The sequence below is a fragment of the Prinia subflava genome, chromosome 2, assembly GCF_021018805.1.
Source record: "Prinia subflava isolate CZ2003 ecotype Zambia chromosome 2, Cam_Psub_1.2, whole genome shotgun sequence".
Taxonomy (NCBI): Eukaryota; Metazoa; Chordata; class Aves; order Passeriformes; family Cisticolidae; genus Prinia; species Prinia subflava.
The window spans coordinates 40530716-40546922 of record NC_086248.1 but is presented as its reverse complement, the minus strand read 5'-3'; the positions used below and the strand labels follow the sequence as shown (position 1 = coordinate 40546922).

Sequence of the window (16207 nt, the reverse complement as noted above, 5' to 3'; positions counted from 1 at the left end):
TGGCTGTAACTGAAAGTAAGTTATAATGTTTGTTTTGTGTGTTTTTCTTGAAATAGTTTAATCTGTGTTGAGAAAAGCACAAGATCAGGTACTTAATATTCTACTTACTTACATGCCATGTTTTAGGATGTGCTTACCAAAAAGGAGGTGTAATACATGCTAGAGTAGAAAATAACATTGTACCAATTAGAATAGCTGGAAGAAGGGAAATTGACTTAATTTTAAAACCAAATTACCTTATGAAGTCTCACTCTCAAGCATGAATACTTGCATGTGCCAAGAGAACCAAGATGTGTGTCCAAATCAATTTGTCTGGCATGTGGTCTCACCATCCTGTGCTGTTCCTGTCCTTTATCTCCTAATCTGTGTACTCTGAGAAACTGCATGGATGAATGTTCAAGGATGTCAGTGACCTGCTAATCTGATTTCCACCAACACACATCTCTGTTCCAGCCCCTGTGGTGCCATTTGTTCTTTCTTGTGCTTCTACACCTCTGTGTACCCAGTTGTTCTCCAGTCTCAAAACCTTAACACTTATGTTAAAATTACCTGTGCTAAATGCTGCTGCTGTCGTGTAACATGGCAGTCTTGAAAGGAAAAGCATCACTGTGAATTTAAATATATATGAACATGTCTTTAAGAAGGATATTAAAATGGAATTCCACAAACCATTTTATTAAATGCCAGATTGTAATTGTAAGGCAGAAAGTCCTCTGTGAGTTCATGCAAGTAATCATATAGATAGAACTAAGTAAGTAAGAGGGGACCTCGAGATCTTGGAAGTGAAATGAAGAAGAATAAAATCCAGGTGGATTTTATCATTTTATTTGTCTGGTGGCAGGCTCTGGAAACAGGAGACCCGAGTAGCTGCAGGGAGCGTGTAGTTGGCTTGAAGCAGACAGAAATGGTTGTTTCTATGAAATACTGATTCTAGGAGCTTTTAGTAAGGAAGGCCTGGAGAATGGGGCAATATTATATCTGTCAAGTAACAGAGCTGATGTCTAATGTGGATGCTAACGTAAGGTAACACCACAAGGGAAGGTGCAAAAAAAAAATCTGTCCAACCCTGTGTTGTTCACAAATGGAAATTGCTTCCCTTTTCCACCCTCTTTTTTGGATACCAAATTCAAATATATGTCAATGAGTATAAAATCAGTACTGAAGATTATAATTGAAAAAATTAATTTGGTAAAATCAGCATAATAGAAAGCTGTTGTGTTAATTGCATTAAAGGAATATAAAACTCTGTAGTTAATTTGGTTTAGGGAGGATGAGTAGATGAAAGAGAACAGAACTGTGATTCCTGCTTGTTGTAGGGTCTTTAGTGATTTTGAACTGGTGAATATAAAGTAAGTGAAGATTGTTAAGCTAAGTGTAGATTCTGTAGCCCATGCAGTTCCACCAGAAACCATTGGAGCATATGTGATGTGTTCAGTGCCTGTATAAGCACATGTCTAAAGATATTTTGAGAATTTTGTTTGGGAGGTCTTACATTCTGACATGAAGAGTACTCTCTCTTGTACCTTGGAATTTGATTTTGGATCATGAGATATGCTCATGTTGTATATATGAATTACAAAATTGGAAATTGTTAGTGGGCTAAGTGACCCTGTGATCATGATGGGTTTAACATCACCATGAGCAAATGTCATCTTGCCTGCTAATAGAAATATCTGATGTTTCGAAATAACTTTATTAGGACTTACTTCCCAACAGCTGAAGGGGTTGAAAGTAAGCAGCAGTAGGCAGAAGGTGGTAGAAAGTGAGATTCCCTTTTTTATAAAAAACAATCCCCTCACCCCTGGAAAAAAAGAAACAAAACAGGGCCCCCTCCAAAAACCAAACCAAAAACCAGAAAAAACCAAAACTGAGCAACTAAAAATCCTGAAATACTGTTGTCTAGAGTGGGGATAAACTTCAAGGGAAAGGCCTAATCCAATGTCTGGCAAAAGAAATGTACATGTTCACATTATCCTAGGTTGTTCAGTCATTTTATAGCAAACATGGTGGGATGAAGGGAAGTCACTTCAGAAATGTATAAAATATTGATAATAAAAACAAAACTAAGGGGATGGATGACGGCAGAACAGAGGAGAGACTGAGAACAGGAACCAGTCAATCCTTAGTGATGAAAGGAGAGGTATGTGAAGAAATGTGAAGAAATTTTGATTTGAGTAGAAGGTGCTTTTTTGGGTGTTGTTTGTTTTCAGTTGAGCTAAATTGAGCCAGTCATTCAGAGGCTGTTAACTCTCAGAAGTATGAAGACCATGCCATGTTTGTTTTGAAAGCATAAGAACTCATATTCTACCTTGCCATGGCTCTACATGGAGGTTCATGTAGAAAGCAGCAAAAACCTCTATCCTGAGCAGTCTGTTCAATGCAAACAAAGGTCGGGATGTCCCCATCATTCACAGGACTGTGCACTTCTGCCCAATGTCCTCTGCCTTGTGCTGGTTGGTGACTTCCTCAGATTCCTCCTTCTGTTTCCCTCCCTCTCTTTCCTACGTCTGCTCCTTCTTGCACCCTGCTGCTGCATGTACCTTATCCCCCTTTTGTCCCTGTTTCATGTCTCCTAACTAGCCTTTTCCAACAAGGCAGCAAAACCTTGAAGGGCCATGCTTGTTGCTGTCTCTGTGTTTGGTCTCTACCTGTGTGTTTGAAGTGAAATGAGTTTAAATAAAACGTTATGAGGATAATAACTCCTCAAGCTGGTGAGCCTGGAGTTCCTCTCCAAGTCTAGGGGGTTAACTGAGGGTTTCGCTGACCTGGTAATGTTAACTTTTAATAGTCCTAGAAAGAGAAAAGCATTGATCTCTGCTAACATTTATAACAGCCAAGCCCTGTTAAATTATATGGCAGTTAAACTAACATCCATTATTGTAATGGAGTAATTCATAAAATATTTATTTGTTAACAAATTAAAAGCTAGAGGTATAATAAGTGGTGACTGACAAAGTTTTATAGAAAATACCATCATTCAAACAAACCTGATAATTTGTTGATGAAAGAAGCTGTATGAATGTATTGTTAAAGCACTCATTAAGTAGAGGAATTGGCTAATTGGTAATCAGCAATGTATCCATATATCTCTACTCTGATTTCCAAGGGATTTCTATCCTGCCTTGCTCCATAACAGTGTTGAACTCTATTGCTAGTCTAAAATAGCACTTAAATGTTTAAATACCCGATGTTAATTGTTGTGAATTGTCGTGTCATTTTGGCTCTGATATTCCCATAGGAAGGCTTACCAGTCTGTGAATTCACCGTATTCAGTATGGAAACTGCTTGGTGCTTGATTAAACTCTGTCTTTAGAGGCTAAAATAGATTCTAAATAGAGACTGCAGAGTTAGAAAAAATCAGTGGAGGAGTAGACTTGAAGACCATACATGGCAGAACGCCTGTGGCTCTGGGGCTTATGTCTCCCCTTTTGTGTCTCAGACCCTCTCTTTGTTTCTGTTTGCTTAGGCTCATAGAAATGTTGGATGTTAGGGACCTCTGAAGGTCGTCTACTCCAGGCTCCCACTTGAAGTGCCAGTGTCCCCAACGCTAGATCAGGTCAGTCAAGGTTTCAGGTGACTCTTGGAAACATCCAGGGATGGAGGTGCCACCCTGGAATCTCCTTTTCCCTCTGTATTACAGAGGATCTGCACAATCATACTAAGGCCATGTAATATGCAAGGTGAAAGGAATAATGAAAGGTATAAGGATATGGGATAATGAATGGCAAGTATGACTTGAGTGAGTAATGAAAAAATAAGGAAAGGAGGCAGCTTGAAAACTTGGATCTTGAAAGATGGGTTTCAAGTCTTGGCCTACTGTTGGTGTCATTTGAGGAGTACCTCCCTGAATGTATCTTCGTCTAAGACCAGCAGCAATTTCATCCTAAGCTTCAGCAGGAACAAATGCTTGGGAAGGCTAATAGCTCTTTCATTGTAGAAATAGGGGGTTTTGGGCAAGCAGGAGGCTTGTGTCTGTCTGGCATTTCTATTACATCAGTTAAACCCAAGAAGTAACACTGACTTCATGGTGGAAGTGTCAGAACTTGAAACAGCTTTGCCTTCATGAATGTTTTTGTAGGGTAGAACTGATAAGAGAGAAGATTAGAATATTTATTAAGAGAAACTAGTTCACGTTCTTTCACAAGTAGCTCCATTATTGTAGGAAGTAACATGGGAAACTCATTACAACCTGCAGTTTAAGAAACTAGTTTTTCTACTTGAGGAACTAACTATCAAAATATAATATAAGCATGGCAAATGTGTGGGTTTTTTTATCTTACTAAATATCAAGCTATCTTACAAGCCTAGTGGTTAATTTATGGTTTGAAGGTTATCTTTGAAATGAAAAGGGACTAAGTTTAAGTGTTTTGGTTAAAGCTTGGATTAGAGATAAAAGAGCTTGAGTTTCTGACACGAGATCTCTGACAGGAAAGCAAAATATAGAGACCATCAAAGTTTCTAAATTTTGCATCTTTTGTCGTATGATATATTAATTTTTTATAATTCCAGTGAAAGTCAAATATTTCTCAGGAATTTGTGTTCTAGAAAGCTAGCTAGTGTTGATTCTGACTTGTTAATGAAAAGAACAAATTTTTTTTTCCTGAAAGTCTTAAAACACTTCTAAATATATCATCCATTTAAAAGTATTTGTTTAACCTAATTTTTACATTTGCAGATTTTTCTGAGATAAATATGGAATTATTGGTGTAAACTTGCAGGCCATTGTCAAAATTGGCTTTTGACTGTTTAAAAGCTTTTCAGACATGATCAGTGTTTTACTTTGCTCCATTGTCTGAGATAGTATTAAGAACAAAGCATGTTCTAAGTTCATAACCAAAACAGAATTTTCAACACTAGTGTCTTTTCTTTGTTGGAAGCAGTTATTTCCTGGTTTATGTGGTTAGGGTTTCAACACTATTCAGACTCTCACCTGAAAGTATGTTAATTATTCACTTAAAACGTGGGGTTCTTTTACAGGTTCCTGAAAGTCTGTGGCTCTGAGCTAGTACGTCTTGAGTTGTCTTGTGGCCATTTCCTCAATGAAACTTGCTTGGAGGTCATCACTGAAATGTGTCCAAATCTTCAGGAATTAAATCTGTCATCATGTGATAAAATACCACCTCAGGCTTTCAACCACATAGCCAAAGTGGGCAGCCTAAAGCGTCTCATTCTCTACAGGACAAAAGTGGAGGTAGGACCTGCTTTTTTTAATCTTCGCAATAAGAATTTTCAATCCTGATAAAGTTGGTTTGGGATTTGGGTTTTTTTCAGTAATAAAGAAGTAAATTAGAATTTTGAATGTAAATTAAGAGATAAATTCAGAAAATGCAAAGGTAGTTTCAAAAACGTTAGGATGGTTTTTTATTTTCAAAATAGCTTGTGGCCTGCATGTTTTAACTTCCATGGTAAGTTGGTGATTTTCCACCAGCAGTTTTAAGCAATGTGGTAAAATTACAAATTTTGAAGTGTATTCTAGACAAACTATATTGGCAAATATAATTGTAAAATTATCATGTTTAGTAACTTTAATTCTCAACATTTTCTCCTTTAAAATGACTTGCTAATTAGTAGATTCCTACAGTGTTTGTATATTAGCAGTATTTGAGACCCAGAACACAAGTTTTTATAAAACTTCTCATTTACAGTGTAAAAATTACTTCTTTATACAGTTACTTGATTGCCCAATCAGAGTTGTTTCTGCTTGCTGCAACACATTTCCTCTCGAAGGTGGAATGGGTTTGTGTGCTACAGCTGAGATGTCTGATGTAGTTTGCTACATTTTACAAATTGTTGTATCCTTATAAATTCAGCAGTTTGAATCAGAAGAATGCCATTCTGTCTCAGTAACTACATTTCTCATGTGTTACAACCTTACTACTCTGGTTTACCTGGAAGCTGCCCTACTTCTGTTGTTGCAAAAAGTGTATCAAAATAGAGGCAAACCCCACGTCTCTGCAGGTTTTTTCTAGCTTGTTATCCTAGCTTAAGCATTTTAAGAAGAGCTTGGTTGTGTGTGTGTTACTTGTGCTTGTGGTACACAGAAGTCAGACTGTCCACTGGCTTGTGTGGGCTCTTAATCTGCAGTGTAATGAAGGGAATGAAGCTGGAACAGTAGGTTCTGTCAACTAGATGTGCAAGAGACATCTGAATTGAGAGTACTATATTGCATTCGTATGCAGTTCAACACACATTAGAGTTAGTTGGGTCTTCTTGTCCTTTATTTGGTGAGTCCTAAGTTTGTTTGTGCCCAGGTTCCAGTAGGTGTCTGTAATGGTGAGTGGGTAACACAAGGTAGATAGATTAAAGGGTAATCTGCCTGGTGTGAGTGGTGCTTACCGTGGGCTTTGCTGTGGAGTGTGCAGTCACCGTGATGCCAGTGCCCCTCACTAACTTGGTTACTTTGTGGTAGCTGCTCTCTGTATTGAAGCAATTATTATTTTCAAGTCAAAAAGCAAATTGTGAGCCCTGCTCACCTCTTGTTGAATACAGCTGTATTGGTGCCTTGGATTATCTGTTCTATTTCTACATACTAGTCTTTCTGTTAATCTTGCGTAAATCTCTTTATTTCATTTTGACTATTGGCTCTAATTCACAAAGGTTTTTCGGATCCAGGAAAGATTATTGTATCAGAGGTAGTGATTGTATAATTTTTTTTTTTTTTTTTACTGTTGATTGATTCTTCTTGAATTCTTCTTGATTCTGCTCAGGTAACTTCTGAAGTTTGAGACTTCATGCTTGTAATAGTGGAGCAGATGAAATGTACTCTGAGGTGACTGGTAACTGTCATTCCTCTGCTGTCGCTTTGCTGAGCAGAGCTTGGAATTAGATTGAATGTAGGTGGTAAATATTTCCTGACTTTTAAGCCCTTACATTGTGAAGATTCACTTCTGCCTTTCATATGTAATGGGCATGCCTCTGCTTGTAGCGGACAAGAACATTCATTTATAGTCAAGTTTATTTAAGATTCTGCTTCCATTTTATACCTAAGTATGAAGAAAAGGCACTGCTCCTAACAAACAGTGTAAGAGAAATTCTGGAAAATTAAATAGATAAATTGGAGACAATGCTTGGGTGTTACTTGTTAATACAAATCCACTTAACAATATACATTGTGCATCACAGGTCGAAAAATAAAAGGGGAAAGAATGAAGATGTGGCATAGGATTTGAATTAGAGCATTAGAACTACATAATAACATTATCTTTCTCAACATGAGTTTCTCTTAGTGCAAATCTTTGGTTATCTGTACAAAATAGGCTGCGATTCCTTCTCTACTTTTCAGCTGCTACAGAAATGCTTGTTACTAAGTGCTGGCTACATGCAAAAAGGGGTAGATTGATTGAGCTTGCTGTGAAGTGATTGAGACTTCTCTAGAACTTGTCAGGGAGCTGTTAGTGTTCTTGATTTTGGTGAAATTTCTACTGCTGTCTTCATCGTTGGAGCTTCTGAGGAGCAGAGGAACAATGCTAATGATTAATCGAGAACTTGACATTGTATTGTTGCCAACTGGATCTGCTCAGTGAAAAGAACCCGAGGCTGTGAATCTGCTAAGAAAAAAATGCAAACTAATTACAAGTATGTGTTTATTATGAGAAACTAAGAAGGCAAGAAGAACAGAGCTGATATGGTGTTCTGTTAAAGTTCTGTCTCAAAACCCAAGAAGAAGAAACAACAAAAAAAATCTGTTAATTTAATTTAGCCTGTTTTTCTAAATAATTTGGGGGCTTGCTTTTTTTTCTTAAACCAAGCAATGAGCAAAATAAACCACAAAATTTTCACATGTACATCTGGGTAAATAGTACAATTTTTTCTTTTGCTTGTGGGTTTGGACGTGTGATTAAATAGCATAGGAAGAAATGAAGATTCTCCATCCTATTTGTCAGTATGTGATAATGTTGTTTCTGGTTTTGCATTTGCTTACAGAATACAGAATTAACATTTTAATAAAAGAAATGGTATTTCTCCCATATATACTCCCAAGTAGCTGCTCAGATACAGGATTTTCTTTAAAAAGTGCAGTCCTAAGTCTTGTAGCTTTTCCCCTTACATTTTTGCCTTTTAATACTAAAAAAGAGCAAAACAGTTCTCTCAACATCTAAATTTAAAATATCTGTTGTACTTTTTCTATGTATGTGATTACTGTGACACTAATAGATAAATTCTAAGGAAACACTCTGCTGAAAAATTGACACTATTAATGATTTTTTTTTTTAGGTGCATAAATTTTGAGGACAATGGAAACTTAATAAAATTGATAACGTTATGTTGTCTGAGCAATTGTAATTGCAGTTTCTTATTTTAGCTATTTTCTTTGAATAGGTTTTACATTTAAAAATGTTGCCATTGTTTCTGTACTCAAAGCTCCAGTATTTAAGTGTATGTTTTTAGTGAAATGTGCAGTGCTGGTGTTTTGCTACTTAGCGCATTGCTGCCTTGAAAGATTGGGGAACCATCTGGGGAATGTTGTAGTCTTTGGTCTTAACCCTGCTGATTCTTAAGGCCATATATCATGTTATTTCCTTGACATATTGAGTGTGAGGTTCTGTGTATAAGGTTGTTTTCTAACCTCTGAACTGAAACTTCCAATGCCTTTGAATTATTTCAACCTTTCTATTAGAAGAAGGAAAGTCCAGTGACTTTCAGTAATTTTCCAGTTACTAAAAAAGCATCCTGCATGGCTATCCTCCTCCCCATCAAATGTGGCTCATTTTTCCAGTGCTTATAAATTCATTAATAAAGGTTGTCAAAGGTTGTTTGATTATGTATATGCTTGAATAATTTGTATCTTGCTTTGAGAAACTAATCTCAACTTTTTATAAACGTAATTTCTTCGTGCTCAACGCCACCATTATACTTATGGGATTTTTGTGCTGGTGGTTTTGGTATTTACTGATACGCGAATCCTTAATGTTTATTCATTGAGGGATTATTTGCAGCATAACTTAAGCACTTGTTGGCATTGATACATTTGAAGAATACAATGAGCAGTGGAAGTATTATTGTATAGAGTAATTGGCAATGCACATCTTTATACTTGAGCATGAATATTACCTTAATTTATGGGTATTGTGAAGTATTTAGTCCATATAAATAATGCAGCCAAAATGATATTTTAAAGAAACCAAAGCCACAATTACAGTAGGACAACTTGTCTGCCTTCTTATGGATGGGTATAAATTTTAATGTAAAATTATATATTTCATGTTGCATGAGAATCAGAAATCTTTCTCATGTGTAAAGAAAAGATTTTAAAGTTTTGCAATTATATTTGAGATAAAGAATGAACTAAATTCAAATCTAATTACTATCAACAAAAGATTTTGGTTTTCACACATTTAATAGCAACTGTTGTATTTATAGATTTTATCTCTGATAATTTTGACCAAAAGCAAATTTGGAACTTCGACAGCTGCAAGAGAGGACACTGGAAATCTTAATTAGCAAAAAGAAGCAGAAGAATTGTAGCAGTAAATGTAAAAATTCTTATATTCTTATGCCATAAACAATATAACAGTTAATGCTGCCATTAAAATGTTCTACAGGGTGTTCAGGAATAACCTGTTGTGGGTCACATCATACTTCTGAGAGCTACTGTTTATAGGGTTTTCAGTTTGGGCAAAGTTCCATTGGCTTGGGTATGAATCTTTAGGATGAAGAGTTGCAAGCAAATAGGGGAAAAAAAGCCAAACCGTAAGTCTCTAGCTGGAATGTGGATTCTTGGAATCAAGCTGAGTCCATGACAATTAATCGTGCAGTAGTGGGCCTTGACAGTGCTTTTAGATTTCATGGCAGACTCACAGCATGGAATTTGGTTGTTTGAGCCTGTAATGTGAAGTGAGGGGGAAGAATGAAGGTGTAAAACAGATTTGCAGACATAAGGGAGGACATAATTTGACCAAATAAAGCAAAATCAAAATACAGTAATTTAATTAACTGCAGAGACTATTACTTTCATTGAATTAATTCAGTAATTGCTGTGTTGCTGTGTCCCAGTCCCTGCTGTGCCCCTGGCACTGCCAAATAGCTGTAGAGAACAAAAAGGTGCCCCTGTATATTGTGAATCCCAGCTTGCAAATCATACTGGGCCTGTTTCTGAAGAGCCAAGTTGTTCTGACTTTGGAAGGGCTACACCTGCACTCGTTAATAAGGCTCATTCCACCTCGTTCTTCTCTCACCTCATGCTTACGAGTATTCATTTTGCATCAGTGTGTTTAAGTGTGTCGTAAAGTTTTGGAGACAAATGTTTTATCACTGTCTCTAAAACGGTATCTCAAAGATGGTTCTGTAGTTCATGTGCATTAGGGGAGATGGGGGAGCTCATTTTTAATGAATACATTTTAATTGTCTCCCTTTTCATCATGTTTCTTTCCATATTGTATCTTCCAGGGTGATAGTTGATGGATACTGGGGGGGAGAACAGAATTCCTGTTCTAATGCCAGCTTCTAGTGTGGAGGAAAATGATTTGCTGCCATGTTTATTTTGAATCTATAAATGAAAATTGTCTGCATTAATGCCAGAAGGCATCATTCAAATGTGCTTGTGATTGTGGTATGTAAGGACAGGGTGGGGGCCTCATCCTGGAAAAGGACTGGGTCCTACATCTCTTGACAGCATTTTTCAGTTGGTTTGGAGATGCCAGGTGGTCTGGGCTAAACAGTTTCCAGAAGTTCCTTCCTATGCTTAGCTCTTCTGTGATTCTCTTAGTGCTGCTACCACTAATTGAGGACTTACCCTCGGAGCTTTGTTTTCCTGATCTCTGACCGTGGCCAGTTACAAGGTGCATGGTTTCTGTATCCTACACTTCTTCCATCAATAAAATTTGTGTAATAGCAACTTTTTGTAGCTCTGGTATGAGAATAGATATAAAGAAGACTGAGATTTTCTGACAAATATAATTCGATATAGGATACTCTTCATAGGGGTGTGTGTAAGGACTTGAAATACTGTAAATAACATTACACGCTTTTCTAAGTTGCATGAAGTTCAGTTTGCTACACAGGTCAACCTTTTTTTGTCTGGGAAATTTGAGAAAAAGATTGTTCAAGCTTGTTTAAGAGGTATAACCATTTCTGGTCACAAAGACTTGCAGGGGATATCTCTCTCTGGGACTGCATGGCCATCTTGTTCTTCCAAAAGGACACAAAAACTACATTGTAAAGGGTGAGGTGATGTCTTCTATTTGTTTCCTCATGAAATAGCTCGGGGAACTGAAGGACTTAAGTGTTAAACAGATTTGGCCACCATTTAGTTCTAATTTGACATATGATTCCCTGCCAGTTTCTATAATAGACATTTTCTGTAATGTTTTATTTAGCTGAAAATTAACATGTAGTGAAAAATAAACCAAAAGAACGTGAATAACTTGAATAGCTCTGTAGACCTCTACACTCAAGTATAGTTTCAAGAAATAATGTATATGTATTTTGTGTGTTACTGAGTATTTGTGTACTATCCCCAGATGTGGGTTTTTTCTGTAAAAAGAATTAAAAAAACCCTGAGAATAGGTATTTATCTTCAGAACTCAAAATCTTAGAAGCAGTCTAAAAATGAGTGCTTTCTGGGCAACCAGCAGGTATGAAAACTTTTTCTGAAAACTAAGGCTAGTACTTCATAAGTATCTAAAATTAATTTTGTGGGTTTTTTATCTGGTTAAACCACTGACACTCACATGTTTATTAGATGCATCTCATCTGTGTAAACCTCTCACAGTACCTCGTATCTTTAATATAATTGTTTTGAAGTATCATAGACCAAGAAGTCCGTAACTGAAATTATCGTTATTCCTTGAAATACTGTGGGTGTAGGGGGGAATAGGAGGGAAAATAATCCTGGAATCATATTTTGCAATTTATTGGAGCAGATTTAAACAAAAATTGTATTTCACCATTACCCTCCATTTGGGTTTCTGCATTATTAACGTATTACATTCTCCTTTCTGTTAAAAAAAATATATCGCTTTTGGGGACTACTGCAGCATGATTGTAGGTTTTTAAATGGGGAGGTATGATCCCTTGAAATTCATGAAGTACACCTTTTTTTTTACTTACAGGCAATATTGGTTTGCCCTGTTGTACCTTCCAAAAGGCATGATTCAATAGAAGTTTACAGAATTCTGGCTTTGAGTCCAATGAGGTTTTTAATCGTTGTGGTAGAATAGCAGATGCCAAGTAATTTCTAACTTTGTTCTTTTACAAACTGTGCCAAGAAAATCCCCTCACCCAAACAGTTGATTTTTGGCTTTCTTCTAGTGCTGTGTAATGCCAAAAGATAAGTACTGTGAATTTTTGTAGATTTTTAATTACTTTTGACAGTCTTAACAAGTTCATCTTTTACATTTGTATGGGGTGCTTGTAATTACAAATATTTATAGCAATAGTGGTGCTCAGATTTAAATAGAATTGGTTTCTTCTGAGGATTTCCTTGTTTGGTTGGCTGGATTTTTTACTACTGGTAATTCTAGTATGCCAAAACTTTTTTTGGTGTGGTACTTATGAAATACGATTTCACTAGCGTAAGATAGATTGATAGATTAACTACTTGAAAATACATTCTAATTTAACAACAATAAATAGCAGTCACAGCTGCTGAAGTTAGAGATGTTTTGGGCTAATCTGTTCTCACAGTGGTGAGTTTCTCTGGGTGAGTCAACCAGTTCTGACATCCCTTGCTGTAAATTTAAACCTTTTGGGAACAAAAGGGGAGCTTCTGCCCGGATCATGAGCAGAGGAGCCTTTCTGTGCAGTTGATTTTTCTGCTAAAGAATCAGCTTCTGAGAATAATGGATGTGATTGGTGGGCTTGAGAGACACAGATTTCTTTGGCCTGGCCTTCGTCCGCAGTTCTGCAGTTCTTCTTTCTTTCAGTATCTCAGGTTCCAAGAATTTTAAAGAATTCATTCAAAAGTCATTGGCTTTGATAGTTTTTAGGAAGACAGAATACTTAGAGCACCCTGCAGAGTTGCCTCCTCTTTACCACATTTATCCCTCCTCTCTGAGGCAGGGTTGTGGGGATGCGTATTGAAGGAAATATTTTCTACTAGTAACTTGGATTTCATGTTAAAACACAAAATTAAATCCTGCATAATTCAGGGTTTTTTTCAACAAAAAGGTTAACTGGACAATTAGTAACCCTGATTAGAAACATAGTGAGTAAGGAAAGGGAGGAAGCAGTCTCTAAGTATCTTAAGGTAATTTTCAGATTCCTTTGTCTTAGCATTAACTTCACTGAAAAATTTGAAGAAACAATTGCAGAAAAATAAAAGTCCTTTAAAAGACTTAGGCTTTTGTTTTACTGAGGGGCTGGAAGAATTCCCAATTTATGTCAGAGACAGTTCTTCTGAGAAGGGGAAAAAAAACAACTTGTTTTTGTCTCCAGTAAAAAAGTAACAAATTTAAAAGTATCTTTAAAGATTTATCTATAGAAAACTAATTAAAAACTGCACTATTTCTTCCCTAACCCAACCCGAAAGCAAAACTTTGTTTTCCTTAAGCTCTTCCTTTAATCTTTCAGAGTCACACTGTGGTGCATTTATTTTCATGCCTTGTATGGTAGTGCAGCTGTTATGTGATAGCTGTATTATAGTGCATCATTTGTATTTTTTAAAACCCTTTTTATGTGTTTTTGGTGTCTGACTACTTTACAATGAAACTGCAATGAGTAAATAGTTAAATATTCTAAGTGCATCTTTAACAGGTGAGTCTGACACATATCTGACACAGAGGGGTTTTCTGTTTGAACATTGAGCTCAGGCTATCTGTTGGATGCTTTCTTTATCATACTAACATCAGAAATGATTTGTGATTTCTGCTGGATCATGAATGTAAAAGTCCTGGAAAAACTCAGGCAAGATTCAGTCTTGCCAAGTGTATTGCTCTGGCACCAGTGTTTGCTTCCTCTGCTGGTGGGTTGTCTGTTCAAAGCAGTACTTCTACAACACTGAAGTCAAAACTTGTGTGATGGCCAAGGCCTTTACCAAGACAGGTAGGATACAATTTAGTCCAGTACCACCTGTTTATCTGAAGTATACACAGCACATAACTGTCTTCCAGTAAGTATTATTGTATGTATCCAGGTGTGTATTACAGAGTGGAGGACTTGGATGTTTGGACAGACCTGGGACCTGTCTTGTGTGGAGTAAAGTAGGATTTCAAGTGGTAACGTCTTCTCTTGTTCAAGCCAGGATCAGCTCTGTTGATGTCCTTTCTGACAGACATTTGTTGTACCCGTATATAAAGATTTCAGAGAAGATTCAGGCCCCATTCCCTGTTTCTGAGGTTTATGACTAACTACTATGCCTTAAAATATTTCTGAAATCTTCTCTGTGAGGTTGTGTTTAGCAACACTCTCATATTCCTCTGATCAGTTTGACGTTGAAGTCTTCTCTCTGAAAACAACCTCTTCACTGTATATTTTCCTCATCTAAAAACATCTTTCCTGGGAATGGAGGACAGGGCAGACCATTTTATTTGCCCACTTTGAACTTATGTGACATCTTATAAAAATGTATTATTTAGGTAGATTTTGTTTTTGCTTGGATGGCAAAAGAAATTCAGACCACTGAAGCCATGATTCCACTAAGCAAAAGTAAATCTTTACGTAAGTTTCCAGAGTGGTTTTTTGTTTTAGTGTATTTTGGGGTTTTTATAATCATCCACTCTTCTCTCAATCCCTTTAAATGGGTTTTAAAAAGGATTTAGCTACAGGTATGTAGCTAAACTTTGCCTTTGGTTCAGGGGAAACTCAAAAATCTCCAAACTATACACGTCTTGGCTACTAGGCTGTAGAATATTGTTAGATGGATAGTCTTTGATTTGACTGTCTGTGCTTGGCCAAGAAAGTGCAGTTAGACTCCAGGATAAAGCTATCTTATCCAGAGTTTAGGTGGCCTCTTAGCTCTTCTTGCAGAGCACTGTAACATTTGAAAGTTGGCCTGTGTTACAGCTCCAGGATCGGGTGATTGCCTTGCTGTTCTCCTTTGCTTAAGTAGGAGTGTTGTCGCTCATGTTGTTGTACTGACAGATGGCTTGACACAGACAGGTTATTACAATGATAGTCCTTCTATATGTAGTGCATATGGATTCTGTGAGCTGCCATTCTCCTGCTATTTTCATGTCTTTTACCACCTGGATTCTCAACTGACTGAGACACAGCTAGGCATGCACAAAGGGTTTTTTTCTTCTTACGTGACATATGCAAAGCCCACCTCAGTTACAGAAGAACAGACACTGTGTCTGAAGGAAATCTGGTTTGCTGTGTGTGGGCATATGTGCACCCCAGAAGAGGAATTAATATAGCCAGTAAAATAAATGTTGAGTATGTAGTTGTTTACTCTTGGGCTTGACTTGGCACAATATGTGATGGTATGACATGGTGTTCTACCAAGCTCCCTTCTATTACTCAGATTTCTATTGTTTTTCTAAAGTTGTTTTGGTTTTTTAGATAATGGTTTAAAGCAATAGATTGTGAAAAGGCCGTTGAAAATGTAGACTCAATGCATGGCAGTACAGAAAGAACTGTCTTGAAAAAGAGAGGGACTAAAAAGGTACTCCAAGGATCCATGACATTTCTGTTGAAGTTGACCCATGGAGCAAAACTACCTATCAAGATAGCTATGAATGCTAGTCTTCCTCTCTAGTTCACCTCTCTCTGAAGAAGTATGGAATTGATCTCACATCCTACAAGCTGTTCAGAGTGACTGTTCACTTTTGTACTGTTTGTGTCAGTTATGGAAAGAGATAACTGTTCCCCATCCTCTCAGGCCAGTGTTTAAATTCCAGTCTGGAAACCATTACTAAAAGACTTGGTAGAATATATTCAATATATTCAGCTTTCCTGTGGAGACATCTGAAAACCTGCAGAAACCTTGTTTGGAGTTCTGTGTGCAGTCAGAGACTGATTTGTTTAACTCCAATATTTAAGGTTTGCAAATGGGGTTAGGGATTTTGCTTTTAATTTATGCATCTGAGTAGGTTCTGAAGCTCATAGCTTTCACTGAGTTGAATAGGAAAGACTGTGTCATTCTCTTTGAGTTATTTATTTATTCCTCTTTATTGATCCAGATGAACCATTTGCTTATTAAGTGTGCAGTGTAAACTGAATTGGATATTTATACATTTACCAACCTTAAAATATTCTTAATAACCTCTGGAATTACGACTTTTTAATGCTTGCATTTCATTCCCTACCTACCTTTTCCATTAAAAAGTGA

General features: G+C 36.9%; 1 protein-coding gene across 1 annotated transcript in view; it reads left to right on the top strand.

The window, feature by feature from the left end:
* The window catches only part of FBXL4 (F-box and leucine rich repeat protein 4), a 63909-nt gene that overhangs the window by 27175 nt on the left and 20527 nt on the right, over window positions 1–16207 (top strand). Inside the window, exon 6 of the mRNA XM_063389694.1 lies at window positions 4978–5191. Within this exon, the coding sequence (XP_063245764.1) occupies window positions 4978–5191 (214 nt within the window). The remainder of the gene's footprint in view (window positions 1–4977; window positions 5192–16207) is intronic.